This window comes from Daphnia pulex, chromosome 1, assembly GCF_021134715.1.
Source record: "Daphnia pulex isolate KAP4 chromosome 1, ASM2113471v1".
In the NCBI taxonomy this organism is placed as follows: domain Eukaryota; kingdom Metazoa; phylum Arthropoda; class Branchiopoda; order Diplostraca; family Daphniidae; genus Daphnia; species Daphnia pulex.
Genome location: NC_060017.1, coordinates 7,925,924 through 7,947,088, shown reverse-complemented (window position 1 = coordinate 7,947,088; position 21,165 = coordinate 7,925,924). Strand labels below are relative to the sequence as shown.

Genomic DNA, 21,165 nt, shown 5'->3' with positions numbered 1-21,165 from the left:
GCAACTGAATTTACCGGGACAAAACAAGTGTCATTTATATTTTAGAATGAGCCATCTAGGGGTAAAATTATAGACCAGACCGGGAATTGTTTTGACAACACTTCGACGTTCGTCCGTACAGTTTCGTGTTTACTTTACGATACCGACAACATGGATGCCAACAAGGCAGAAAAATTAGCCGCAGCAAAGAAAAAAGTAGTCACATACTATATTTCTTATTTCTTTGATAAAAATACTTCCTCTGCACTAAAATCCTAAACGATTTCATTTAAATTTTAGTTGAAGCAGTTTCAACAGAAAGGTGGATCCAAAGGAGCTACTACAAATGGGGGCCAACTGCAGTTACCTCATCAGAGTGAAATTGATCAATCCGCATCTGTAATTCCGGTTCCCAATAATCTTAACACAGAACGTGAAGAGCTAAAGATTGATTCCGAAATCCTATGCAAAGAGCCCAATAGTTTTGATAAAAATAGGGAATCTGAATTGCTGCAGATAATTGAAACCTTGACAAGAGAAAAGAATGACATCTCTTCATCTCTCAAGTATTCAAAAGATTTTATTGGAGAATTGCAACTTCAATTGGATGAGGAGAGAAACTTACTCACAGAAGAGAAAGAGAAATCAAAAGAAAAACTACAAGTCGTCTCAGCCCAAATTATACGAGAAGAAGAATTAAAAAATACTGTTTCTATTTTAATAGAAGAAAAAAATGAACTGGCAGTAAGTTTTTCCCAAAGTGAAGAGGCAGTGAAAAAACTGGAAGAAGAAAATATGTTTCAGAAAAAGGAGCTTGATGCTACTAAATCCTCATTTTTGCAACTACAAGCTTCTACTACAGAGGAAACTGGAAAGATGGAGTCAAACTTAGTTGCATTAACAAATCAACTTGAATCAATTAGCCAAGAACTGTGTCTGAAAAATCAGCTTTACAGTGAGGTTAGTGAAGAACTCAAACAATTTCAAATGCATCACAACAATCAAGCAGCTGAAATCAATCAAAGAGATTCCATTATCAAGGAACTCAATCTTCAAGTAGAATTACTCAATGTCAATATGCAGCAGGTAAATCATTTCTGTAAATTAAAAAAAACCTTACAATGATTAATTTTTGTATGACATAGTTGAAAAACGCGGGTCCACCAACTGTTGATCAAACCCTTGAAAAAATGCAAAAGGAAAACGGAAAACTCCAAGAAGAAATCGGTGATCTACGAGAACAGATAAAAACGCTTGGGATAGAGAAAGACGTACTAGCCCAACAGTATCAACAGTATATTCTTCGACTTAACGGACAGATACGCACGATTAGTTCACAGGTACTTTTATCAAGAAAAACTTATTATTTGAATTACTTGTGGGTACTTTTTAAATACTATATATTGAATAACATTTTTAGGCAGAGTCGCTGGCCTTAGAAAAAAGAAATATAGAAGCTACTCTGGAGTCCAAAAAAGATGAGTTGGCCGAATTAGAAGCAGTAATTGCTGTTCTTAAGAACAATCAAGAAACTGCGTCTTCATCTCATCCTCCCCATGAAATGATTACGCCTGCCGAGTCGCATCTCGCACCACAATCTGAATCGGAAATCGCCATGTTGAAAACAAAGATAACTGAAATGGTTGAAATTTTTATTTCTATCGATTTTTAATTTGAATAGTATCTAACAATTTTTTCACTGCATTTTCAAAGGAGTTCAATAACGAAGAACTAGTTAAACTGGCACTAGAAAAGGAATCGCGAATTCAAGAACTTGAAATCCGCATTGATCGCATTCAAAGTGAATTGACCATTGCAACGGCTAATCAAGATCAATGTGAAAGAGAGAAACTTCTGCAAGTATTATACTAAAAATGCTTTATCTTTATTCAATAATTTGTTTATGCCACTGAAAAATTTAAGGCTATGCAAAGTGATAAGTCCGCAGCCTCTCGCGCTATTTCACAGAATCGCCAGTTGAAAATGCAACTCGAAGAACTTGAAAAAGCTTTCATTCAGCTGGTAAAATTCGCTTTCGTGATTGTCATTAAATTTAGATATTGATGTTAATTTGTTGCAGAGTAACGACAAACTAATACTTACTGAAGAATCGCAGATGATGATTCGTCAGAATAAAGAGATGAATGAAAAATTGCAGATTTTAGATCCAGAGGTTACTCAATTAAGGTAACAATTTAAAATTAAGTTGAACAGAAAGCGTAAATTGGATATTAAAAACGAAATTATTCCAGGCAACAGGTGGAAGACTTGGCCGGTCAAAGAAACGCGACAATCTATTGGAAGCAGGAGTTAGAAGAAGCTCATGTATGTAATTTGATTACATTCCGCTGTGGTACTTTTGATTTATACCGTTTTGATACAGGAAAGAATTCAGGCGCTTTCGCATCAAAATGCCGAACTAAAAAAACGAGTAATCTGGAATTTGAATCAAGCTCCAGTTCGAGGTAGCCGGAAACACCGCCATGATCACGAAGACGTTAACGAAGACCATTCACATTCCTCATCCGAAAGCGGTATGACACTTTTGTACCTAACTGAAGCCTATATACTTTTAAAAACTCAAAACTGCAATTGTAGAAGGAGAATCTGACTGGGTGCCTAATGAAGTACACCAAAAACTTCTTTTTCATTACGAACAAATCGAACAGCAACTCAAACGTTCAATGGCTACTGTATCTGATTTGACAGAAGAAAAAAAGAAACTAGATCACTTGGTTCTACAGCTGCAGAGTGAAACAGAAACTATTGGTGAGTAACAGTTGTTGTAACCTTTAGTTTTTAAGGACTTGACCATTTTCAACATGATTTACAGGTGAATATGTCAGTCTGTATCAAGTGCAGCGCGGACTGCTGAGTAGACGAGCTGAGCAGTTGACGGCTGAACGTCAGAAACTAAAGGAACGGATAACGAAATTGACACTTCTCTTACCTTACTTGGCTCCGCAGTTGAAAAAGTTTCCTCAGTGGCTTCAACTACAGCCCGAGTCTGAATCTGAACCTATAGCCAATTGTGAAGATGGATTAACCATCGTTGGTACCAACGACCCGGATGTAGAAAATCAAGTGGAAAATTCGCTGGATCATGTTGCTTCCAGGATTGTTGACGTTTTACTGGAAATTACAGATTGCAGTTTATCGACAACCGAAATTGCTACACAACCGGATACTTTCCCTTTGGAGCAGTTAAGCCGCAAGACTGACGAAAATTTCCACCCTTGTTGGCCTATGTATTCAGGAAGAATTATCAATATTTAAAAATTTCCATTCCCATTGTGCCTTTGCAACTGCTATATGAATATCTAACTATTCCATTAAATACATCATAAGAACATTTCTTGAATTCCACCTCTGTTTATTCTTATTTGAAAAAATTCAAAGATGGTAATTGAATAACAAAGATGGATTGGACAACCAAATTACTGTTGGCTGAAAATCGTACGCCATCTATACCAAGCAGTAAGAGGACCGTGATCTGGGCGATACTTGACGTTTGCGCCATCAGGTTCAAGCTGGGCATTCTCTTTCATGGTCTCATAGACTCCACGTTCAAACTTGGTGAATCCCCATTTCTTGGAAACATAAATCTATATACAAAAGAAATAAGTGACTGCAATCTCAAATTCATGCACAAAGAAAATACCTTTTGGCGACCAGGGAACTTGAACTTGGCGCGACGAAGGGATTCGATGACAGCGGCCTTGTACTTGTCAGAAGAGCGAATGCTCATGATGGGCTGTCCAATGTTCACACGTGCAACAGTACCTTGGGGTTTGCCAAAGGCACCTCTCATTCCTGTTTGGAGCCTAAAATTAAGAAAACACTTGTAGCACACGAAACACCAATAAATCAATAGATAGTACCTATCAGCTCCAGCACAACTTAACATTTTATTGATGCGGATGACATGGAAAGGGTGAACTCGCATTCTGATGTGGAATGCATCCTTACCACAGTGCTTCACCAAATACTGCAATGCATATAATAATATTAGCTCACTGTCTTAGATACTACATGTTACTAGGTACTTGCCTTGTTAGCGCAAATACGACCAGCTTCCAACGCTTCGGAAGACAGCTGCTCGTACTCATCGGAAACCAAGTGAACGCAGAGGGGGAAGTCTTCTACGCTAGCCTTCTTCCTGCCCAAATCGAAAATCCTGATCTTGGCATCTGGGACACCTCGACAGAAACGAGACTTGGGGTATGGCTTGTTTTTGCAATACCGGTAGCTAAGAAATAAACCAACATGTTAAAAGCCATACCAAATAGCCAGTCATGATTCTACTCACCAACGAGCCGGACGACGACCCATCTTGATTCCTGTAAAAAAAAATGCAAGCTATGAATTGAAATTCGAAAAAAAATGAGCACTACTTGGCTTTGACAACGAACACAAGAAACAAATAAACAAGAACCTACGAAATTACGTTTCGTCGATGAGAACAGATGAACAAGCAAAGAAACTTACCTCAGACTTCGTTTAACAAGAAAGAGAGTCGAGAGAAATGGAGATGCAACAATGCCAGTTCTAATGTTACCAGCAAATTATGCCAATTCGATCATAAATTCATACTTAACAACAAACATCCATTCTGTTTAGGCTAAATTTTTGGTTCTGATGAACACATAGAAAATTAAATATTTATAGCTATGCAATTAATAAATAAAATTTCAAAGGATTAAGAATTCTATTTATTTACCATCTGTTACCGCTGTAATTACCATGACACCATCGCCATGTTTACGTTATTTTTTTTACGTAGGCAATTTCATTTCTCATGAATTTGTCTCAACTAATAAAAACATTTCATACCGTTAAACACAAAATATTGATTTACCTTTTTTTTATCGAAGGGAAAAATCGAAAGAAAAATGATAAATTAAAACTACGGCCAGCAACAACTGTCCGCTCTCGGTTTACGAAGACATTTGTGCCCGTGACCTAGTGTTTCATTTTGTAAACAAACCCTCCCCCTAAAAATTATTGAAAAAGCCTTACAATGTGGGAAAGTGGAAACATTCGATACCGCGATGAACTTATTAAAGTCATTCGGGATAATGTCCAAATTTGTGAAAAGAAATTTGGAGGAAGAACTTTGTTAGCTACAGAAGCTGAACCGTCAGTAATGAAAGTTATCAATGGCTTCGAACTTATACTTCAAGATGGTTTGAAAATAAAGAATGGAGTCAACTTGAAGAGCATAAACCTCAATGTCAACAGTTTCAGCTTAAGGTATTCTAGTAATTTGACGTGCCCTCACAGTAATTAGTATGTTGTGTATTTAAACAGACATGTTACCGAATTAGTTTCCAATGGAATAAGCATGGTAATGAATCCAGTGGGGCAGGCAGACCAACAGATACCAGGTATGAGGTATGAATATAAACATACTGGTTGATTTATATTAACAAATTCTTGCTATTACCTAGTTTTTTGGCACTTTGTGCGAAACCATCTGACAAGACATGAACAAGAAAGATATTATAACATTCAGAATGTAAGCACAGACTATGGAAGAGGAAGAGCATGGCTGCGTTCAGCTATCAATGAGCATTCACTTGATCGTTATTTGCGGATGCTTTTCTCAGATGAGAATCTCCTTTTTAACTATTATGAATCCTCATCTCTGATGAATGATACCTCATCAAGAGAGTGTTTACTTACTTCAGCAAAAGGTTTTAAGGTGCTTTATTCAGCCTCTGATTCAATAAGACTAAAATATTTTATTGTAGATTTGCGTTCTGTGATATTTGCTCTTGTAGTTGATCGCAAAGAGCTGGACCAAGTTGATGAATCTAAGAAATTGATGATACAAAGTCTTCGCCCAGAACCCCAAGCAGTTAAGATGCCAGTTGCAGAACAAGAGCAAACAAAACGAAAAAAAAAATCCAAAGTTCGGGTTGTTGATTTCGAGAGTGATGATGAAGAAGATGAAAAGCCCGCAAAAGCTTTCAATAGTGCAGCAATCACGATTCCACAAAGTGGCAGTACACCATCCTTAATATTCCAACACACCGGAAGTAGCCCGAGCATCAAATCCGTCGACTCGCAGGATGCACAATTGGCGGAAACGAAGCGCTCCAACATGAACCTATCTGAAATGAGACAAATGCTCCTAGATCTCACTGATAAGAAAACCCAGTTGGAAGAAGTAAAATCATCCCTTCAGTTACAACTTCATGGCGTTCAGCTTGAGAAGCAGGATCTTCAAGATCGATTAAAGGTAGCCGAGCAACAAAATGGTGAATATGCGAGGTAATAGGTTAAATTTTCATATTTTATGGTGAAAGAAAAATGAAATTTTCTTTTTAGGGAAAATTCCATTCTCAAAGAACAACTAAAGCACTACATGGGGGCTGTTCAGATGTTGAAGAATTCAGCTAATAATGCTCCTACACCAACGTCCACCTCTCCTCCTCCAGATTACCACCAAGAAGCTGGCCATTTTGAAGAAAAACTGATTCAGGCAAATACTGAACACAACTTGATTCATAGTTTGAAGTTAAAATGAAATAAATTTCTGGTTTTCAGGTTGCTGAAATGCATGGTGAATTGATGGAATTCAACTCTCACCTTCAGTGTAGTTTGAAAGCAGCTGAACGATTTGCCGACCGCTTAAGAACTGAATTGGTGCATTTGCGCGGCCCTTTGCCTTCTGATTATGCTATGAATAATGACGATAATAGTCACTTGTGTAATTTGGCTTCATCAGCTGAAAGCCCCTGGATTCATGTTTGGATCCCATCTACTTTTCTAGTTCAAGGAACAGTTGATTCGCATCACGTTTATCAGGTTTTTCAAATTTTTCTCATTCCCAATCTAGAATTTTGGTTATATTTCAGTCGCCGATTGAAATTCAGGTTTACATTCGGATGGGTGATACTGAGTGGACTATTTTCAAGAGATACTCACAAATGTATAAATTCCGCAAAGAAATGAGTAAACGATACCCTTTCACCGCCGAAATTCATTTTCCGCCGAAAAAAAAATTCGGTTATCGCGAAGAAAAAACGGTGGAAGATCGACGAAAGAAACTCCAAGAATTTCTTCGTCAATTTCTTAATCTTTGGATGAGACATGAGACGTGTATCACTACTCTCAATCAAGCTACTTTTGTTAGTCTTTTTTCATTTTTCAGGTAAATGTTTACCCTACTACTAAAGCTTCTCGCAGAAGAGTCTTGCTCCGAATCAAGAATGAAATGTAGTTTAAATAAGTTTAATTTAAATGCTTGATGATTCACTAAGAATCTAATCTTGATTCGGAATAAGACTTGTTTTTTTATCCATTTCTATACAACCCTCTTTTCTATGCAGTGAGCAACCGAATTCAGCCCCTCAAAGTACCACGTGAATACGCTATCAAGAAATTCATTCCACAAGTCAGCTTCATCTTATGACCATACAAAAATTCAGTTGCATGAGATTATTTAAGTTAAATGCTATTTGTTCTAAAAGAGTTATTTTGACGGATGACACGAAGTAAGGACTTGATTTGAATTATATAATATTGGCGCCACTGCGTCAAAAAAAGCATTGTGTACAGTGGAAAAATGTCAAAAAATGTCAGTAAACTACAACTACTGTTATTATGTTTACTATTGTGTTCTATTCCTACAAAAACGACGGATGAGTTCAATAATTCGAGTACGAATAATCAGACAGAAGAAGCTTGCCTACAGGAATCATGTGAAACAATACCGAAAGAAGATAACGTTACGGACGTGGGACTAGCAAATAATTTCCTTCATGAGCAAACGATTGAAATTTTGAACGAAAGAGTAATACCATGGCATATTTCCAATTCAATATGCCCAATTGATAGGGAGTGCCATTCATTACCTGCTGATTGCATAATCTGCAAGTTCAATTTTACATGTATCTATGGTAACTTGGTAAATGTCAGTTGCCAAGCTATTCCAAAATGTGATGTATGCATTACTAAAGCAAATTTTAACTATATTTTTAGATTTAAGTAAGTTTTTTTAAATCAACAGGGTCCTAAAGTATTTGAGAAAACTATGAGATGTCAATATTGTTACCAGACTTCTCCAGAAGATCATTCCTGCAATGCAACAGGCAGCTACTGTAACACACCAGCTAACCCAGTTCAAAACTACAGATCCAACTGCACTGCAAAACCACATGTCTTGTGTTTAGGACAGAGGACATTTTTCAAAAATATTAGATGCAATTGGACATCTGGATACAAGGTAATAAATGTTAATTAATACTAAATGTATCATATTTTTTTAAATTTTTCTGTTTGCTAGTGGACTACAACTCTACTGTTGAGCATTACCTTAGGTGGTTTTGGAGCTGATAGGTTCTACCTTGGTCACTGGCAGGTGAATTCCTTTAAACAAGAAGTTGCATTCAACAGCTAATTTTTCTAAATTTTTAGGAAGGGATTGGCAAGTTGTTTAGTTTTGGAGGAGCTGGAGTATGGACTTTGATTGATGTGATATTAGTAGCTGTTGGTTACCTCAAACCAGCTGATGGATCTGTGTTTTTGTAGAATAGAAGAATATATAACTTGTGTACTGAGAAATAAAAAATTATCATGAAACTGTGTAATTCCCCCCTACATCATACAATTGTTAACATAGATCATTCTCCAATCAATTTGTTGACGAATGCTCTGAGCTTGTCATCGTCTAAAACTCCAACAAATGATCCTTCAACTTTTCCTCCCTTGATAGCAATGACTGATGGTACAGCAGTGACCTGAAACAATAATTCACAATGTCTTTATTAAAGATTGGGATAGATTTAATTATAATTATGTAATCGGGCAAACATACATTATATTCTTCTGCAAGCTCGGGGACATTATCAATGTCAACTTTGGCAAGATGAAACTTATCTAATTTTTCTGCAGCCAGTGCCTCCAGTCTTGGCCCTAAAGTTTTGCATGGTCCACACCATCTGGTATGATAATAAGAACACTTATGATGCAACAAGTAAATAAAAACATGTAAAACAAAAAGTTAATGCGACATACTTGGCGTGAAAGTCAACCAGGACTGGCGTGGAGGCATTTAAAACTCTTTTCTGGAAATCTTCTTGATCCTGAACATTGAATGATTGGAAGCTAGCTGTTCGACCGATAGAAATGGGCCGCCGAGCAACAAAACTAGTTTGGCTGATTAGATTGAATTTAATTATACGCTGCATTCTCAATAACTATTGAATGACGTTATAAATTTTTGTTGTATGAAAGCAAACAACGTTGCCCCTTTTCAAACAAAAAAAAGAAAATGAGTAAATTAGATTATCTCATTGATCAGATGTCTAGTTTGCAACGAATAGAGTTCAGCTAAAAAAATAAGCCGAGTAGAAGTTACAATTACGAAAAACGTTGGGACACGATATCGAAATGTAGGGGGAATCGTACGGACTACGGAGTGTGGCACGTACGTACGAAATGGGGTTACGCAACTTCACCTGTTTTGGAAACCTTCGATTACGCGCGGTCGTCGTGGTAACCAAGTTTCAAACACAAGATTTTCATAGTTGTATCAGATTACAAATAATGCCTCTTTTTCGTAGTAAATTTCAACCAAAAAAATGCCCTGCAAGAAAAACGTCCACTGTTTCAAATCTCAGACGGAACATGGATGCGCTACAACTGGAGAGAGAATTTAGCATTCAAATAGACAAGGTGAAACTGGATCTTGGAGAAAACCAACAGTTTGAATTTAATTCTGAAAACGCCAAGTGGGTTTCAATCAGCACCGCTCCCAATGCCAAAGCAAAATCAAGCACTTTACTTCAGAAACTTGAAGGAGAAAACAATTATCTAAAAATTCAAGCAGATTTGCTGTTGACTATGGTGAGTTCTGCATTAGATTTAAACAATTTCTATGACTAATTTATATCATTATTTAGCTGACAGAAACAGCCTTAGAAGCTCATTTAAACTCACTGGACGTACCTGATGAAACCACCACCGAAACCAAGAGTTCGAAGAAGAGTTCCTTTAGAGGACGAAAGTTATTTTAATACACTTTCAGCTCTGGAAACTGAAGCAAATATAATTTTGTGTGAAACCCTAAAAATCAAACATTTTAATTTGTGGAATTTATAATCATTCATTCCTTGAATATACTGTATTTACACTGGTCCGACTAGTCCACTTTTATTTAAAAGTTCTATTTGCAAGGAGCATCAACTTTGGGTAAGAGAAGGATAGAGACCACGAACTGTTTTCAGCAGCCAGTCTTCACTGTCCTCGCTCTTCTTGTGAACGAGCATAAGGATCATAATTATAGGCAAATGCGCCAAAGACATTCGGAAAAGTTTCCGAGAACTAGAGCTATCCGAATGGCGATAAAAACGCCAAGCTAAATACAAAAAATACATGTTTATAGGTAAAGAGTCCAGAGCAAACGTCCAAGTTGTTAATCCAATAACAGGTGCGGTCGTACAAATTCCTATCAAAGCAGCGGTATGTCGTAACGTTGTTCTCCGGCAGAGATCTACAGTAATTGAAGGTGGTGGTTATAGCTGAGACAATAAACGTTATCATGTTACTACATCTACCTGGATTTGTGACGGCCATCATTCTATACCCAGCACGGGAATAGTCGGATCTAAGGTTCCACGATAAAGCATTGAAATGAGGAAATTGCCAGGCATATAAAACTCCACCCAATACCAATGCGCCAGCGTCTAGATAACCAGTGCAACCAGCGTAACCCATCAGGGGAGGAAGGGCACCAACTATTTGTAAAACGTTATAAAAATTTTATTTTATGAACTATTGATAAGAAAAGCGTGCCATACCTATGGATCCGACCCACGTATTAGCTATACTAGATCGCTTCATTGGCGTGTAAACCAATGTGTACAACGCCAAAGTCAGAGCACCCAAAGACGCGCACACTCCGTTGACTCCATAATTCAAGATGATTAAACCAGTCGTTCCACTCACAGCCGCAAAAGACACAGCGTGCAAAGGGCTGAATAAAAAGCATTTAGATAATAATATTGTTGCGTGACCGATGAGAAAATTTACCTCAATAGTCCACGAACCAATACTCGATTGCTGGTTCTTGCCATTTGTGAATCGAAGGGTACCTCGAAAAACTGATTGATCCTGCACAGTTCATAGAGTTATAGAAATGATTCAACATAAAATATATGAGATGGTAAATAGCCTACGTGTTTGCAGAAGCAGAAGTCAAAGCCGTACCAAGAAGGCAAAGACCCAAGGTAGTTAAGTCAGTTGGCATTGGCGCCATAGCATATCCAGTCACGGCGGAGCACACAACAAGTCCAGTTAATCGAAACTTGGCCAGAGAACTATAATGATTTGTCAGTTTGGATGGTGTCAATAATGCAGGATCACTGGGAGATTTCCCAGAAACTTGTGCAACACTATGCACTACATCTTGGTTTGTTCCAAGCGCTGGGTTGCTTTGCAAAACTGTCCTCACAACTAATGGGGGTTTCTTTGTTACATCTTCAATTGTAACAACTTCAAGATTTTTTGATGCTGCTGCTCTCATTACATGGCGGTGAACCACTGATTTCTGCAGAAGCCAAGTACTTCGGCAACCAGTAACTAATAATGAACTGGCTCGAATCATTCTAAAACCTAACAGCTAGCAGCTACTTCTGCTATCAACAGAAAAATATTAATTTTAAATATATTTAAACGAATTGTAAATAATACCTGGATCAAAATCGAATGAATCAATTTTCCGTGACATAAACTTTCTTCAATAAACTCTACTAGGTGTAGTTTGACACTTTGTTCTCAAATCTCGTGACCAAGCAAAGATTTCTACATTTGTTTTTGCACAAAGGTAATTTTAAAAGCTTTCCAGTAATTCGACCGGCATTCATTCGTTCGTTACGTGCAAAATTGCACCATCGACCATCGTTAAGATTTTTCACGAGACACAGCAGACAACTTTAGTGAATACACCGTTGCCTTATTTCAAGTTTCATTCTTATATTGCGTTGTGTTCTGTCCTGTCCTGTGTTCCGGGCTTCCGGCGTTCCGGGGTTTGATAAATGTTCCAGGATCTGAATCTGATTGCGTCAGAGCTATATAAATGTATGTACTCTCTCTATACTCTAAAATTACTCTATGGCTCTGTTGCTACGTGAGTATGAACTGCAAACTGCGTCTGCGACTCTGCGTGTAGGCCTACACCGAAATCCGATTTTCGAAAGCGCTGAAGCCGCTGATAGCATCCAATTTAATTGTTTTTACTTTTAAAGCTAAGGTCAGTCAAGTCAGTAGGTCTCCTACTCTCCTTCCATTTTATTTCTTAAATCAATTTAAAGTTTTACTTTTGAAAAAATTGAAGGTTTCAGTTTAGGGTTCCTCTCGAATCGGCTTTTATTGGAGATCATTGGAGATTGGAGTTCGGTTCCGTTTGGTTTGAATTCAAATCGATTTTTTTACATTTTTCAATTTGATTGCAAAATGACTTTAATTGGGACATTTTAAACTGAATACTTCAACAGATTCACGTGAGATTTTAAATTGAGAGAACCGGCCAACAGGCTAATCACGTAGCTATAGCCGGTTTGACAATAACAGCTTAATAACTAGATTCATAAATATATACATTTATTATTATGACGCGAATTCATAAAAAAAATGTGTTTTCTTCCTAATCGAAACGATTCGAATGAGAAAACACGCAAAATATAGAAGGTCCTTTGACAAGGAGAAGCAAACATTTCGCAATCTCTTTGATCATTTGATAGAACTAATGAGCTATATGATCCTGATTCCGCACACATCCAGCAAACATGACGTACGATACGGGGGACCTATCGCGTTTCCGACCGACCACAAAGATATACTTGATATAATATGCATTTCTACTAGATAGCAAAAGCATTTATAAAAGAGCTCATACCTTCGAGGAGGATTTTGAATAATACTGTTGGTTACTCGATTGGTGTCCTGTTTTTGGTTCCGAGTTGTCTCACTGTGACAACGTTCTAAATGGTTGAAACATGAATGTTGTGGCTAAAATAAGTTTAAGGTTAATATTAGTTCATGCGAAGTTTGAACTATGTAATAAATACGTGACAAGGCATAAAAGTAAGTGACATCATCTTCAGTATAGAAATCACGTATTCTACAACACGATTACGTAAAGCAAAAGATTGAACAAGGGCACGACCCTCATTTGCCCCTGTCGCGCGGTCTTGGTAAATTATAAAAAGGGCGACTGGGTTATGGCATTCGTCTATTCAACATGGGCAGTAAAGTGCGACGGACAAACAGCTTTCCCGCAGTAAATACTTCCCGATATTTTTTAATAACACTGAATTTTTTACGTAATTCCAATTACTACAGGTTGACGGAACTAAGAAAGCGAATCCGCTTTTTGAAATTCTTGGTGAATGCCGCCTTGTCCACCACTTTTTAGAAAAAAAATCCGATCGATCCTTGTGGCTGGTGATAAAACTTCTTGATGGCATCCTCCGAGGTTTCTCTCAGGTCCAGTTCCCATTCCTCTTTCAGGATCTTATGGACCGTCTTATTCTTGTGATTTCTTCAACAGGTAGTCTTCGCCAACAATACCATAAGTGGAATTTTTGTCATCATCGGCTTGGCGGTGGCTGATATTTGGGTCTGCGCTGCTGGACTTTTAGCCGCTACCTTAGCTACGGTCACGGCCTCGGTAAGCTTGGAATTCTCTTACTTCCGCTTTCTTATTAGCCTAAACATATCCATTGCAAATAAGAGCATGAAAAAATACGAACTTCAATTAATTAGTAACTAAGATGTGGAATCACTTTTACTTAGGTGTTTAACCAACCTTGGAGTTCAATCAGTAATGGATTGGTTACCTACAACGGTGTTTTAGTGGGAACAGTGACGGCCAGCATTTGCCCACCCATCGTTGCAGCAACTCATGGACCTACTTACCTTTCTTGGTAAAAATAACAAACAAACAAATCAAATTTAAAAAATCTCTTTCGCTTAACAACGAAGAACTTGATTGCTAAATATTGCAATGTTATTGCAACAAACATAGGTGTTTAATAGGATTCGGTGGAGTTATGAGGTCAGTTTAATTCTTCCTTATTGGAATGATGAAAATGGAGTAATTATTTTTTATTTGCGTCGTGTGTTTTGTAGTACGTTGGTCACATCTGGAATGGCCAATTTGTGCAAAGGCGTATCACTCCCACCGATGACGGTTCCCTTCAATCTCATTGATCTACTTATGTTTATATGTTTGCCTTCGAGTCTGACGCATCTAGCAACATTTGCTACTGCAGATAATGCTACAACTCTCGAGTTGGCTGCTTCTATTAATGAAACACTACCAGTAAACTCGACAGTTTCGCTAGATTGGATAATGGTAAGATAGCGACAAGAATTTCAAAGTATAATTTAAGATTATAAAGCTTAGCTCACGCTAACCCACTGAATTAATTTTTATGCAAAAGGTATTACGTGGTAGCTTACTTTCAATGGGCCAAGTTTACGCGGCCGAAAGTGTCGTCTGTTCAATCATCATGTACATTGGAATAACAATTTTTTCGCCAATGCTTTCGATTGCTCTCTTCAGCGGTTCTCTATTAGCTTCAGTTTGTGGTAAGTTGCATAGACTCCTACCTAAATTAGTTAATTGATTAATTCGGGAATCACTCAGCTCTTGGACTTACTGAAAACTACGCGGCAATCTATTCCGGTCTCTGGGGTTATAATTCTGCACTGACTGCAGGAGCTATTGCGGTTACATTTTACGTCCCGACAATGCTCTCGGCTTTCAACGCAGCCATGGCCGTAGTCTTCACCGCAGCCGCTCAACGCGCGTTCGGTCTTGTTCTGGCAACGGTACGTGGAAAACTACTGCAAAGTTTGAGTCATTATGTGTTAGTCTTGTCGGAATTTCAAAGGGCAAATTAATCACATGAGTCTGATGATAAGCCTAAGTATAAAAATCTTAATAATAATAATGTAATGTCATAATATTTAGGCTGGATTGCCGATTTTGACAATTCCTTTTGTCGTTACGAGTTCGATGTTTCTAGCTGTGAGCAGTGGGACTGGACGTGAAAGATTAGTCAAAGCTCCAGATGGTAGGCCACCTGAATACCAACGCAGGCGATTCACAAGATCTGCTTCTGCTATTCAAATCGAAGCATGTGATGTTTAAACATTCCAGAGTTGAGTTTAAAGTCTCGACACGCACCATCGTAAAAATAAACAAGGATATAAAATTAATTGGTCGAAATCTACTTTCGAGTAATTGATAAAACACAAGCGGCCCCGCAATTTAAGTGATAATAGGATTGGCCGTCTACAGCGGAATACTAATTACCGTCAAAAGTTGAATAACAAAAAGCAAAAAACATGACTATCACATGACGAGTTAAGGAAATTGAGCTTCCCATTAAAAAAAAATGTCAGATGCGATGTCAATTAACCAGAAAAATTACGTTTAAATTGAATTAGTGAAAATAACCCACTTCAGACTTTATTTCAAAAGTTTTTAATACTAGTTTCACACCTAAACAACGTTCGATACTAGAAATTCTATATTAGAAGTGTTTTCCTTATCCTTCTTTCCCATCATACAACCCAAGTTTGTTCTACCCAGGTACTTTTCAATGTTTATGAAATTCGAAATATGCTTTGGTCAAGATACAGAAAGTCCGAGCATCTGAGAATTCAACGCAAGCAAAATTTTTCGTCAGAAACATCGTAATAACTTAATTGGTGGCAAGAACCCAACAACTAATGATTGATGCATTATGACAACTATTTGAGAGATTTTTTTGACAAATCCCCCATTTATAACTTTAAATCTGTTGTTTCTTTTAAGTTTGTAAATGATGGATGACCACTGAGATTAAGTAAATATCATGTATGCGCAAGAAAAGTAAGAAAAGGAGCGAGTACTTATTCAAGAACAAAATTGGGGTGCACAACAAGGAGAGGATCCTCATCTTCAGCTACTTCTTCCTTACCAGCTAATCCAGTTCGACTTAATGGAATGATAACTTGGTCCTGAAAAGAAAAACGAAATTATTAATTCCAATTATTTGTAATTATTAAAATATAAATATTACCTGATATATAAGGCGACTGACGACACGTTCAACCAAAAGTTTTCTCTCGGTTAGTTCTTGTTCCGTTTCAATCTCATCAGCAATTTCGTTTAAATACCAATTGATGAGCGCACTTTTACGCGAGCTTTCGGCTGTAACGAGAAAAGAATTTGTTATTAAATAAATAATCTTGTTACAAGCGTTTTAGATGGCGAGCTTACTTTCATCCAAGGCCTCTTGGCGTCGTAAATACATAACGAGCAAGTTTGAAATAGCTTTGTAGCTCTCGAAGGTGATGGATATCTTTTTCTTCTGCACGGTGGGATCAACCGACTCACCACTAGCTCCCTTTTGCTTGTCAACATCTTCACTGGAAGGAACGCCATTCGTTTCTTCTTCCTCTACCGACAGATCTGGCTGTTCAGCATCTTCCAAATCAATATCGGGCTCTTCAACGCGGATGATGGATTTGTTCAGGAGCCTATAAGCTTCTTTAACATGGTCTTTTGTGACCAGACTCAGACAATACATGCGAGCCATCGCCTCTGACAAACGAATCAAGCTTTCCAATTGGCGAACAGTAATCCTTGAGGCTGACGAGGTTGAACCACCATCACGTTGACGAAGTTGGCGGTAGGCGTTAACCAGATAGTCAGCCGCTTCTTTACTGAGCTTCGGTTGGAATTTACGGGCGAATGTTATGTAGCGTCGGATATCCTCAGTCTGGTACACTCGTTCAATCGATTCAACGTTTCTCCTGTGAAGATCGACGATGCTACGGGCGATGGAATAGTCGACGACTTCATTACACTCATCAACTAAGATGAAAAAGAGATCAAAACGAGACATAATGGGCGCGGTCATCATCACGTTCTGTTTCAGGGATTTTGTTCGGTCGTATCGTCCTCCAATGGGATTGGCTGCAGCCAAGATTGAAGCTCGAGCGTTAAGTGTTGCTTTGACTCCGGCCTTGGTGATGGAGATGGTCTGCTGTTCCATGGCTTCGTGGATAGCAACTTGATCGCGAGGATCCATCTTGTCAAACTCGTCAATGCAACAGACACCATTATCTGCTAACATGAGTGCTCCCGCTTCGATAACGAATTCATACGATTCTTCATCTCGTACCACAGCAGCTGTTAAACCAGCTGCACTGGATGCTTTACCAGAAGTGTAAACTGCACGAGGGGTAAATTCGGCGACCTGGATGTAAAAGAAATTATAATAACAATAAAAGTAAGGAGGAAGAAAACTGTTGCCGAAATTACCTGCTTTAAAAACTGCGACTTTGCTGTACTGGGATCGCCAACTATGCAGACGTTGGTGTCTCCACGCAACGTAGTATGCTCAACGGTTTTTTTGGGAACACCGCCAAAGAGCATTAGTAGAATACCTCGCTTGATTTCGTCGTTTCCGTAAATGGTGGCAAACAGACTTTTGATCAAATTGTCGTACAAATTAACGTCCTGTGTCATATTGTAGATACGGTTCCAATCTTGCTCTGACATTTGATTTTTGATATCAACTGCTGTCATTTCCTCTTGATGCAAGTCTTTACCACCAAACTAATAATAAACCAACAGGGTTACCATTTAAATATCATTTTTATCGATAAACTTGACTTACCATGGGGTTGCTTTGGGTAACACTGCAAGCTAAGAAAGCCAGTCGGTAGTTTAGGTCCCTGACACCCAAATTTTTCAGTCCGCGGACACCTTCAGTTTCCGGACCTTCACCAGTTTTCCGTGATCCACTTTCCGCTCGAGCACCAGGTACAGAGATAGAACCGACATCAGGGACAACGATAAGAGTTCCAGTGAAATCGCACTTATCACCAGCTTGCGCTGTTTCCACTGCTTCAGCTCGTAGAATAACCTCAACACTAAACAGATTGGCGTACACTTTACTAGTCATGAGTAATTCAACACTTTGAAGTTACCTGCGTGGAATACATCCTCGAGGGAGTTCTGCTTGCGTTTCCTGAATTCGAACTTTTTGAAAATCAACGAACCGGGACTTGTTAACATTTAGCATGAATCGACTTCTGTTGAAGCAGACAGGGTTGCGGCAAATAGAAGGTTGTGTGTACTGCAAAATAAAATCATTAAAAAAAATTTGAATAAAAATAAATGTGTTTCTACCTTACCTTGAACTGTTGTTCTACATCCTTAATGACTGTTTGACAATCTAGGCAAACAAAGGTAGCGCTGACCAATTCTGGATGAACTGGATGGGTACGAATAACTTGGCCAGATATCTGAAAGAGCGAGCCAATGCTAGCTGTCTTCAAGTCTCTGACCTTGTATTTTGAGCTGACATCAACAAAGCTGATGTACAGTTCTTTCTCCACATTGAAATCAGCCTTATCTCTCACATAGGAATAAACAGCTTGGCAAATGAAAGGGTAAACACTAAATGTATAAAAGACATCAATTAATGTTCAAGTTGTTCAGAAATGTCATAGTAAGGAACAATACCGGTAATATTCAGCCACGATTGTGACAGCCAAATTGCTGTTATATTTCTCGACATCCTGAAAGCTGACTTGAAGTGTATTTCTTTCTGGTTTTACAAGTTCTTTAGCCTTTTCCAAGTACTTTACTTCACCATCAACTTCAAAACTAGAGAAAGAAAGTTTTTGCATCACCCAGCTAAGCATGTATCAATCATTCATGAACAGCTTTGTACACTTACCCTTCAAGGAAATCCAAGAACAATTTTTGACACCTTTGAGCAACATCATCCTTGAGTTTATTTTGTACTTGTTGAGCACCTGCAACATCCATAGTTTAAGATAATCAAAGGAAAAATAGGGATAAAACTTTGATCACCACTTTTCGTGCAAGAACAAACACGCAGAATGAGCAGACAACGAAATTCTGGCGCGAAAATGGCAATGAGAAAGATTGCGACGTTGTCAGGCACAAAGAAAAAAAACAAAGAAAATCTGAAATTCAAATGTGATTTTCCGAGTTTTCGACTTTTTAAAAATGTTTTAAAAATAATAAAATGTTTACAGAAAAATGTATTGAACTAACCAAATTTTTTTATTGTGTATATTTGTCTCTTGCCAGGCCTGCAGGCCAAATTAGTGGATACCGACATACCTAATAATAATTACCTGGCGGATTGTTTACTGATCCTCTGACTGATTATCAATTTTCGATCATTATATTTGGTTTATTATTCTTATTTAAGGGAAAATTTGTATTTCATTTGAATGAATAATATGGGTAATAACTTCAAAATTGTAAATAGACGGAAATCATTTTCGTTAACTAATGCGTTCAATTTATAAATCAGAAAATAAATCTCGCCAGGTAGTTGCAGATGTTTTTCCGGATCCCGGTGCCCATATAAGTTCACACCATGACTTACAATGACCATGCTCAGTTTAGAGTGTTTTCTCAAAAAGTCAAACATACGACGATTTGAAAATGACAAACCAAAAGGAAATTGTTCTTCAGGAATCGATTGAAGCAGTGAAAGATGTCGAAATGGTGTGGATCACCAATTTGGCTCGTGAGACTTCCGAGCAAGAAATTGTCAACTTTTTCGAAAAATACGTCGGACCGGTCGATTGTCTTACAAAGCACCATAACGCAGATGGCCACTATATGTGCAAAGCCGCAATATATTTCCACCAGCCAGATCATGCCCGGAAAGCCCTCTTCTACGACGGAACAAAGTTGGGCGGTCGTCGAATGAATATCAAACTCTTCGTGAACCAGAAACGTGTGTATAAGGATCAAATCGTAATCCCTGGCCCAGTTTATTCAACCCTGTTGCCAACTTCCAAGCCAACTTCACTGGAGAATCGTTCGTACACACCTTTAACTGATTACGTCATCTACCAAGATTTTCAGAATAATGGCCAATTCCACCAGTCACAAGAACCGGAAGTAACACAGGATTCTATCCCACTATGCCACGAATCCCCGCAGTCTGACATCAGCGTACGCGAGGAATATTTGTTTGTTTCGAACTTGCAATACTCGACCACCGGGAAACAAATATTGGACTACTTTGAAGAGTGGGTTGGTCCGGTTCAGTCTGTTGGTATGTGTCTTGATGACAAGGGATTCTTAAACGGAAAAGCCAAGATCACTTTCCGCCAACCAGATGACGCTCGAAGAGCTCTCATGCTCAACTATGGAACACGGAAGTTAAACGGCCGTTCAATGGTTTTCAAACATTATGTCAACGGAAAGCCGATGCGTGCGAACTGGATCTTTTCGCTTAATAATTCGGATGAGCTGCAGTCGGATAATTGGATTCGTTCCGTTCCATTCGTGTCTTTGCCATCGCTCAATTCTATGGCCGAATATTTCCCGGGCGATCCGATCCTTGACACGACATTCATCTCTCCCAGCAGCAGCAAATTGGAATTTGGCATCGAACATCCTCAAGGTCCAGGCATTCCGCCTTTCTTACCGTTGGTATTCGCCATAGATTGTGTCCGGCCTTACAAACCGCCAGTTTAAATCAAGACACATTTCAGAAACTAAAATTCATCGCCATCTGTATGTACTGTCGCATTACAGGTTTAAATTTCAATAAATAAAAATAAAAATAAAATTTGTTATTGTTTTCTTTCGTAACGTTTTACACAACACCCAACGACAAGGCGACTGATTTCGGTCGCCTTATCTCTTTTTCTAAAATCAAAAGTATATTTTTGTTATTCCGTCCGACGATTGTGAATAAATTCATGAATGTCACTAACCAAATTGATATCCAAAATTAACACCCGGATGTTTAAACCAGTTTTCGGTGGTGTAAAGACCACCAACGTTCTTTAAACCAGTTTAGAGCAGAAAAACCGGAGTCGTATTCAAAAAGGGGGAATTATTTTAGCTGTCCTCTAATGTGGTTTTGAAGGACTAATTTGAGTCAGTTTAAATATTAACTAGTGCAACGCAATTTAGGTTATACATGAAGGACGGATACAAAATTGTTGAAAGTAACGAGGTAGATTAAATGAGATGTACTTGACTCGAATTTCTACTCGTTTCCAAATTAATTGTTTAATAAACCAAACATAAACTCAAGTTATTATCTCATCAGACTGCATTATTAAGCGGCACTAGCGCTGCTGGTGACGAAAGGGAGACGGTCGTTAAAG

At 38.2% G+C, this 21,165-nt stretch overlaps 9 protein-coding genes across 12 annotated transcripts; 5 read left to right on the top strand and 4 right to left on the bottom strand.

Moving 5' to 3' along the window:
* Positions 1-14: 14 nt before the first annotated feature.
* LOC124192874 (golgin subfamily A member 2-like) lies at positions 15-3,340 on the top strand. The gene is made up of 11 exons (XM_046586404.1): positions 15-195; positions 280-1,065; positions 1,125-1,319; positions 1,400-1,621; positions 1,693-1,839; positions 1,903-2,001; positions 2,060-2,166; positions 2,232-2,304; positions 2,363-2,513; positions 2,578-2,748; positions 2,813-3,340. The coding sequence occupies exons 1-11, from the start codon at positions 151-153 to the stop codon at positions 3,253-3,255; spliced, it is 2,439 nt and encodes an 812-aa protein (XP_046442360.1). The 5' UTR covers positions 15-150; the 3' UTR covers positions 3,256-3,340.
* Positions 3,336-4,583, bottom strand: LOC124192936 (60S ribosomal protein L10). Of its 3 annotated transcripts, none has more exons than XM_046586539.1 (6): positions 4,468-4,583; positions 4,289-4,319; positions 4,030-4,228; positions 3,861-3,967; positions 3,641-3,803; positions 3,336-3,584 (listed from the first exon to the last, which is right to left on the bottom strand). In XM_046586539.1, exons 2-6 carry the CDS (start codon positions 4,309-4,311, stop codon positions 3,417-3,419), a joined length of 660 nt encoding a protein of 219 aa, XP_046442495.1. In that variant the 5' UTR covers positions 4,312-4,319; positions 4,468-4,583; the 3' UTR covers positions 3,336-3,416. The 3 variants fall into 3 exon arrangements, with proteins under 3 accessions (XP_046442495.1, XP_046442486.1, XP_046442501.1); XM_046586530.1 differs by having other exon boundaries at positions 4,419-4,517; XM_046586545.1 differs by having other exon boundaries at positions 4,427-4,494.
* Positions 4,584-4,712: 129 nt separating this feature from the next.
* On the top strand, positions 4,713-7,588 carry LOC124192887 (sorting nexin-29-like). Its single transcript, XM_046586432.1, has 8 exons — positions 4,713-5,232; positions 5,290-5,366; positions 5,430-5,675; positions 5,733-6,255; positions 6,313-6,466; positions 6,532-6,792; positions 6,861-7,138; positions 7,317-7,588. Exons 1-8 carry the CDS (start codon positions 5,000-5,002, stop codon positions 7,351-7,353), a joined length of 1,809 nt encoding a protein of 602 aa, XP_046442388.1. The 5' UTR covers positions 4,713-4,999; the 3' UTR covers positions 7,354-7,588.
* Positions 7,553-8,568, top strand: LOC124192931 (TM2 domain-containing protein 3-like). Its single transcript, XM_046586517.1, has 4 exons — positions 7,553-7,930; positions 7,997-8,212; positions 8,273-8,347; positions 8,404-8,568. The coding sequence occupies exons 1-4, from the start codon at positions 7,553-7,555 to the stop codon at positions 8,515-8,517; spliced, it is 783 nt and encodes a 260-aa protein (XP_046442473.1). The 3' UTR covers positions 8,518-8,568.
* LOC124192970 (thioredoxin, mitochondrial-like) lies at positions 8,558-9,410 on the bottom strand. Its single transcript, XM_046586586.1, has 3 exons — positions 9,004-9,410; positions 8,804-8,927; positions 8,558-8,726 (listed from the first exon to the last, which is right to left on the bottom strand). The coding sequence occupies exons 1-3, from the start codon at positions 9,174-9,176 to the stop codon at positions 8,610-8,612; spliced, it is 414 nt and encodes a 137-aa protein (XP_046442542.1). The 5' UTR covers positions 9,177-9,410; the 3' UTR covers positions 8,558-8,609.
* Positions 9,411-9,426: 16 nt separating this feature from the next.
* On the top strand, positions 9,427-10,124 carry LOC124192965 (protein chibby homolog 1-like). Its single transcript, XM_046586573.1, has 2 exons — positions 9,427-9,834; positions 9,891-10,124. Exons 1-2 carry the CDS (start codon positions 9,427-9,429, stop codon positions 10,002-10,004), a joined length of 522 nt encoding a protein of 173 aa, XP_046442529.1. The 3' UTR covers positions 10,005-10,124.
* LOC124192918 (protoheme IX farnesyltransferase, mitochondrial-like) lies at positions 10,097-11,923 on the bottom strand. Of its 2 annotated transcripts, none has more exons than XM_046586499.1 (6): positions 11,680-11,923; positions 11,166-11,624; positions 11,020-11,100; positions 10,788-10,963; positions 10,545-10,724; positions 10,097-10,480 (listed from the first exon to the last, which is right to left on the bottom strand). In XM_046586499.1, exons 2-6 carry the CDS (start codon positions 11,591-11,593, stop codon positions 10,170-10,172), a joined length of 1,176 nt encoding a protein of 391 aa, XP_046442455.1. In that variant the 5' UTR covers positions 11,594-11,624; positions 11,680-11,923; the 3' UTR covers positions 10,097-10,169. The 2 variants fall into 2 exon arrangements, with proteins under 2 accessions (XP_046442455.1, XP_046442460.1); XM_046586504.1 differs by having other exon boundaries at positions 11,166-11,621.
* Positions 11,924-13,153: 1,230 nt separating this feature from the next.
* Positions 13,154-15,871, top strand: LOC124190986 (urea transporter 2-like). Its single transcript, XM_046583932.1, has 9 exons — positions 13,154-13,267; positions 13,330-13,473; positions 13,538-13,657; positions 13,783-13,913; positions 14,015-14,044; positions 14,119-14,344; positions 14,433-14,580; positions 14,639-14,823; positions 14,966-15,871. The coding sequence occupies exons 1-9, from the start codon at positions 13,229-13,231 to the stop codon at positions 15,143-15,145; spliced, it is 1,203 nt and encodes a 400-aa protein (XP_046439888.1). The 5' UTR covers positions 13,154-13,228; the 3' UTR covers positions 15,146-15,871.
* Positions 15,842-18,930, bottom strand: LOC124190911 (zygotic DNA replication licensing factor mcm6-B-like). The gene is made up of 9 exons (XM_046583823.1): positions 18,735-18,930; positions 18,518-18,661; positions 18,187-18,451; positions 17,980-18,128; positions 17,667-17,922; positions 17,309-17,605; positions 16,262-17,243; positions 16,062-16,192; positions 15,842-15,999 (listed from the first exon to the last, which is right to left on the bottom strand). The coding sequence occupies exons 1-9, from the start codon at positions 18,824-18,826 to the stop codon at positions 15,892-15,894; spliced, it is 2,424 nt and encodes an 807-aa protein (XP_046439779.1). The 5' UTR covers positions 18,827-18,930; the 3' UTR covers positions 15,842-15,891.
* Between the last annotated feature and the right edge of the window lie 2,235 nt (positions 18,931-21,165).

Excerpts from the sequence above, each read along its gene's own strand:
- LOC124192936 (XM_046586539.1), bottom strand. The coding sequence starts at position 4,311 with ATGGGTCGTCGTCCGGCTCGTTG. Across the intron at positions 4,229-4,288 it reads GGTCGTCGTCCGGCTCGTTG|CTACCGGTATTGCAAAAACA; the intron begins GTGAGTAGAATC and ends TTTATTTCTTAG. Across the intron at positions 3,804-3,860 it reads AGTTGTGCTGGAGCTGATAG|GCTCCAAACAGGAATGAGAG; the intron begins GTACTATCTATT and ends TCTTAATTTTAG.
- LOC124190911 (XM_046583823.1), bottom strand. The coding sequence starts at position 18,826 with ATGGATGTTGCAGGTGCTCAACAAGTACAAAATAAACTCAAGGATGAT. Across the intron at positions 18,662-18,734 it reads TTCTTGGATTTCCTTGAAGG|TTTTGAAGTTGATGGTGAAG; the intron begins GTAAGTGTACAA and ends TTCTTTCTCTAG. Across the intron at positions 17,606-17,666 it reads TTACCCAAAGCAACCCCATG|TTTGGTGGTAAAGACTTGCA; the intron begins GTAAGTCAAGTT and ends GTTTATTATTAG.
- LOC124190986 (XM_046583932.1), top strand. The coding sequence starts at position 13,229 with ATGGGCAGTAAAGTGCGACGGACAAACAGCTTTCCCGCA. Across the intron at positions 13,268-13,329 it reads GGACAAACAGCTTTCCCGCA|GTTGACGGAACTAAGAAAGC; the intron begins GTAAATACTTCC and ends CAATTACTACAG. Across the intron at positions 13,914-14,014 it reads GGACCTACTTACCTTTCTTG|GTGTTTAATAGGATTCGGTG; the intron begins GTAAAAATAACA and ends CAACAAACATAG.
- LOC124192887 (XM_046586432.1), top strand. The coding sequence starts at position 5,000 with ATGTGGGAAAGTGGAAACATTCGATACCGCGATGAACTTATTAAAGTC. Across the intron at positions 5,367-5,429 it reads GGCAGACCAACAGATACCAG|TTTTTTGGCACTTTGTGCGA; the intron begins GTATGAGGTATG and ends GCTATTACCTAG. Across the intron at positions 5,676-5,732 it reads TTTACTTACTTCAGCAAAAG|ATTTGCGTTCTGTGATATTT; the intron begins GTTTTAAGGTGC and ends ATTTTATTGTAG.
- LOC124192918 (XM_046586499.1), bottom strand. The coding sequence starts at position 11,593 with ATGATTCGAGCCAGTTCATTATTAGTTACTGGTTGCCGAAGTACTTGG. Across the intron at positions 11,101-11,165 it reads ACTTCTGCTTCTGCAAACAC|GATCAATCAGTTTTTCGAGG; the intron begins GTAGGCTATTTA and ends TGAACTGTGCAG. Across the intron at positions 10,964-11,019 it reads TTGGTTCGTGGACTATTGAG|CCCTTTGCACGCTGTGTCTT; the intron begins GTAAATTTTCTC and ends CTTTTTATTCAG.
- LOC124192965 (XM_046586573.1), top strand. The coding sequence starts at position 9,427 with ATGGGGTTACGCAACTTCACCTGTTTTGGAAACCTTCGATTACGCGCG. Across the intron at positions 9,835-9,890 it reads CAGATTTGCTGTTGACTATG|CTGACAGAAACAGCCTTAGA; the intron begins GTGAGTTCTGCA and ends ATCATTATTTAG.
- LOC124192931 (XM_046586517.1), top strand. The coding sequence starts at position 7,553 with ATGTCAAAAAATGTCAGTAAACTACAACTACTGTTATTATGTTTACTA. Across the intron at positions 7,931-7,996 it reads AAGCTATTCCAAAATGTGAT|GGTCCTAAAGTATTTGAGAA; the intron begins GTATGCATTACT and ends TTAAATCAACAG. Across the intron at positions 8,348-8,403 it reads TCTACCTTGGTCACTGGCAG|GAAGGGATTGGCAAGTTGTT; the intron begins GTGAATTCCTTT and ends CTAAATTTTTAG.
- LOC124192970 (XM_046586586.1), bottom strand. The coding sequence starts at position 9,176 with ATGCAGCGTATAATTAAATTCAATCTAATCAGCCAAACTAGTTTTGTT. Across the intron at positions 8,928-9,003 it reads CTGGTTGACTTTCACGCCAA|ATGGTGTGGACCATGCAAAA; the intron begins GTATGTCGCATT and ends TTATCATACCAG. Across the intron at positions 8,727-8,803 it reads AGCTTGCAGAAGAATATAAT|GTCACTGCTGTACCATCAGT; the intron begins GTATGTTTGCCC and ends TTATTGTTTCAG.
- LOC124192874 (XM_046586404.1), top strand. The coding sequence starts at position 151 with ATGGATGCCAACAAGGCAGAAAAATTAGCCGCAGCAAAGAAAAAA. Across the intron at positions 2,167-2,231 it reads CCAGAGGTTACTCAATTAAG|GCAACAGGTGGAAGACTTGG; the intron begins GTAACAATTTAA and ends AAATTATTCCAG. Across the intron at positions 2,749-2,812 it reads GAGTGAAACAGAAACTATTG|GTGAATATGTCAGTCTGTAT; the intron begins GTGAGTAACAGT and ends CATGATTTACAG.